Source organism: Triticum urartu, chromosome 6 (assembly GCF_003073215.2).
Source record: "Triticum urartu cultivar G1812 chromosome 6, Tu2.1, whole genome shotgun sequence".
NCBI classification, from domain to species: Eukaryota; Viridiplantae; Streptophyta; class Magnoliopsida; order Poales; family Poaceae; genus Triticum; species Triticum urartu.
This window is the reverse complement of record NC_053027.1, coordinates 4433443-4437740: the sequence shown is the minus strand read 5'-3', so window position 1 is coordinate 4437740 and position 4298 is coordinate 4433443. Positions and strand designations below refer to the sequence as shown.

Sequence of the window (4298 nt, the reverse complement as noted above, 5' to 3'; positions counted from 1 at the left end):
CCTTGCCTTTACAAACTCCTTGGTTCAACTACACAATCTTGGAGGCTCCCAAGTGACACCTAATCAATCTAAGAGACACCATTCTTCAAAAGGTAATACATGTTCAACTGTCTTCAAATGATAGTCTCCCAAACACTCGAACACTCTCTCAGATTTGGCTTTGGTAGGAGAGGGGATTGAATGGAAAGCAACTTGGGGAAAGCTAGAAATCAAAGTTCAAATGATTGGATTGGAATCACTTGATCTGAACATATGAGTAGGTGGTTCTCTTTTCAGAAAATGACTATTCGTTCTGATGGCTCTCTCTTCTCAATCATTACAAGCCTTTGACCCAACTTGATGACACCGGCATGAGAATCTTAGTGAGACTGATTAGTGTAAATAGATGATATACCCATCGATCCTGTGTAGCTTGGTGTTGGCCGAAAACAAAACTAAAGATCTGCCACACAAGATCCAGTTTTAGCTTTTCTCTATGGCGTGTGTTCTTCTGCGGGAATGGGCAAGACGTAATATTTCAGTGCGTGCGTGCTCGCGAGTCAACGCATGCATATGTGTGTCAACGTACTTAGAGGAAGTGGTGCGACGGGTAAGAGACGATGATGCCAACAATGCAAACACATTGTTCAGCAGCACTCTGCAAAATGTCATCCTTCCAAGCAAACAGTTATATTAATTAAAGGCTAATGCGTTTTAGAAACATCAGTATGATTCCCAATCTTTCAAGACCAGCTTTGGTTCACATAAAAAACAAGACGAGCAAGTCTCTCTAGTTATCATGTGAACCCATGCACCCAGAATCTTTCAGGACCAGCTTTGGTACCATAGAGGAACTCACAAATCCACCAGCGAGACATCAGCTAAAGCATCTACCCACCACCAACCGTGGAACCCATGCACCAAGAACCTTTTACTCGAATCCAACCTAGATAAGATGAAACACAGGAAACTGGAGTGCACAGACAAACTAATCTTCATCCATACCACCTTGTTTGGGGGGCCGCGGACCTCCTGCTGGCTTTGCCAGGATGATCTGTGTTCCACATAGGTGTTAGCATATGAATAAACGACCATAGTTTTATGCATATGAAGATGACACGAAAGATTTATAATCCTACCTGGTCAATCCGCAGTACAGTACATACAACATCTGCCGAGTATTTTAGAGCGAAGGACCTGATTGAAGGGAAAAAGGTTAAGTGGGACATAACAACCTATGTACGCATTTCAAATTTTAAATATGCAAATTAATATGTATCTTGCGGAATAAATGCACAAATTAATAAACAGGGCATGAAAGCACGGAAAATATAGATGACAACACAAATAATTGAACTGGGTATGAGAAAGAACTGATTATGTACAAGGCACCTTGATGTAGCATTTTCGTGGTATCAAGGACACCAGCCGGTAACAGTATATTCGCATCATATCAGGGTATAGATTGAAACGATAAGGATCATAAACAGACATTGTCAAAGCTTCTAGAAGGATTTCCACACCTATTGACAACTAGATATTGAGTAAGGCTTACTTTGTAATGTAGAGGTCCCATATTTTCATAATTGACGCATCCTTGCAAGAACCTTCCTTTAAGTCAATGCCAACTTTCACATTGCCAGCAGCATGCTCAGCATAGAGGGAAGATATTATCTCCATTGCACCAAGTCCAGCATTTTCAGAAAGTGTTCTTGGAACCATTTCAAAACTTTCACCAAATTTTGCAATGGCATACTGATCCAACCTGCATAATTGACCAACAACAGGTGGTGTAAATTAGGAAAAGATTAATAAGTAACATTCAGTTTCATAAACCAACTACAAAAATTATTATAGCAAGAACATGGTTCACATATCAAATATGGCTCGAGTCCTACAGAATTATGGGACTCTTCACAAGGAATACAAAGAAATGTTTTTATTAATACAAAATTATAGATAAACATGAATGTGTGAACTAAAAGCCCCAATATGGACGTCCAATGAACACCAGGAGAAGATGCACAATAGGACTTGTATATTTACTGCCATTGTACTGGAATGCATGCGAGGATAAAATTTGCGCACTTGAAGGTGGTTAATCAACAGAACTATCATTTCTAAACTCATGTTTCAGATGTGCCCTTTTACATATATGTATGAAATTTATTTTTCACACAATCAAATATAGTTACCCTGTTTCCTTCAGAGAAAATTCCTTCAATCTCTTTGCCAGCTCTACTTCTGTTGCGGCAGCTCCAGGAATAATCCGACTGTCCCTGCACATTGACTAGTATAAACACCAACAGTTAGATGGCATTTAACAAATCAGACGATAATGGAGCATGACTAATAAAAAACAATGCAAGGATATTGGTTTCAACCTACATCACATACATACCTTGTACGTGTTTACGCCATCATCGACAGCTCTTTCAAGATCTTCTAATATACTGTCAGTACTGCCTCTTAAGACAACAGTAGCCACTAAATTTCCACCTTCTTCATTTTGGACAACAGTCACCTATAGAACAAAGCAGAGATGTTGAGAAAGGACAAAGTGATGTTACTCGAGAAAGCATGAAGACGTGAAACATACTCGAGCACCACCAATTTCTTCCACTGAAACAGAGTCTGCATATCCTAATTCGCCCGCATTTGGTTGGCTAAGCTTCAAATGTTTTTTATAAAGCACATGGCATCAGAATAAAGTTATTATTGATATTAAATAAAGAGTTTTAGAACCCAGAAATTACAAGTGCTACAGCCCCAGTAGTACGGCAGAATCTCCGAAGCTCAAACTTTGAGCTGACTTTCAGAACCATTAGCCTGTAAACCAGAATATCGGTAATTATAAGTATCACTTGTAAAGCAGGACCAGATCATGGTACAATAAAATTAAACCTGTATTTCAGATGTCTTCCACTATTACAACCTCTAATTAATGGTTATCTTAAAATGTAAAAATAAGTTTCACAAGATAAAACTATCCTAAAAAGATGACAGTTCATATGAGAAGCGAAATACCGACTTGTAACGTTCACAAAAATGCAATGCCATATCGCCAACTGCAGCTCCACTGACAATGACCTTGGCACCTGAATCAGCCACAGATTTGATAAGCTCCTCCACCTTTGCTTCCTCTGTTTTAGCATAGTTTTCAAGCTGCACAACATCACAAGCATGTGCGTTATAAGGTTACTACATATGTTTGTAAGACGTAAGTAAACTACGATATAACCCTTTCTGAGTGCAGTGAAACCAGCAAAGCATACAAACAAGAATAACAATGAACATACATGCTCAGCAGAATGTATAAGAACAGTTCCCTTCGTTTCAGTTGCAGAAGTGTCCACACCACCAGCAAATACCGCAACCTAAATGATAAAAGAAAATTAAAAATATCAGGAACCCAGAAAAAATTATGAAACATGCATAAAAGGGGTATTACATAAAATAAAAATTAGAATGCATGAAATTTAGTTAAAAGAAAAGCATAATAGACTGCATCATGGAACAATGGTGTAACAGTTGGATTCTACAATGAATTGATTCACGAAGACGCTGTTGGAATTGGAGATTTCAAGAATGATTCTATGCTATTTAAGCGTAAGCAATAATGATTGTGTCTGTATGCCAAAATTTTCATATAAGCCACCCAGGATGGTTCACAGTGTTACTATATCAGTAAAACATAGCTACCGCACAACAACTAAGCTTCAGTGTTTATTAATAAGATGGATATCATATAACTGAATGCAGTATCATCATAACTCGAATAAAAACTTCAGAAAGGTTCAATTTTGAGTTACTGAGCAGTTTGATTTTTGGTAGGAAAATACATATAGCAGAATAAACTCTAGGTAGTGGACGTCTGATTCCATCCATTAACATTTAACAGTAGTAAAGAAGGAGATTGGCTGTTAGGAACGGGCGGCACCTATAGTATGTTGGTACTCTACAATGTGGGAGCTGTTCATACATAAGAAAGTGCATTATTGTAGGTAAAACAGATACACACAGATAATGGAAAAAGGCACACAATTATTGTACAATTTCGAGCTCACCATCGCATTCTCCACTTTTTTAATGCTTCCAACAGCGTCATTTTTCAGAACCATCCCACGGACTACAGAAGAATTGTGCAGGCTGCCTCCAACCAGCTTTGCCACTCTAACATTGTCAACATTAAAGTTTGCTGGATTTTCTGGGCAAACTTGGATACAGGCCTGAAAAGCCATGATAAACAGATGAAACAAACCAACGGTTAGTGATATATATATTCCATGATGTCGAAAAAAATAGTTGCTATCAGGTAC

General features: G+C 38.3%; 1 protein-coding gene across 1 annotated transcript; it reads right to left on the bottom strand.

Moving 5' to 3' along the window:
• Positions 1 to 967: 967 nt before the first annotated feature.
• Positions 968 to 4220, bottom strand: LOC125516330 (T-complex protein 1 subunit theta-like). The gene is made up of 10 exons (XM_048681806.1): positions 4047 to 4220; positions 3279 to 3356; positions 3011 to 3144; positions 2737 to 2808; positions 2579 to 2657; positions 2381 to 2503; positions 2175 to 2269; positions 1535 to 1744; positions 1119 to 1176; positions 968 to 1033 (listed from the first exon to the last, which is right to left on the bottom strand). Exons 1-10 carry the CDS (start codon positions 4218 to 4220, stop codon positions 968 to 970), a joined length of 1089 nt encoding a protein of 362 aa, XP_048537763.1.
• Positions 4221 to 4298: the final 78 nt, after the last annotated feature.

Coding starts and splice junctions, on each gene's coding strand:
- LOC125516330 (XM_048681806.1), bottom strand. CDS start 4,220: ATGGCTTTTCAGGCCTGTATCCAAGTTTGCCCAGAAAATCCAGCAAAC. Junction 2,270..2,380: donor ATGGCGTAAACACGTACAAG/GTATGTATGTGA, acceptor TGTTTATACTAG/TCAATGTGCAGGGACAGTCG. Junction 1,745..2,174: donor TTTTCTCTGAAGGAAACAGG/GTAACTATATTT, acceptor TCAATTATGCAG/GTTGGATCAGTATGCCATTG.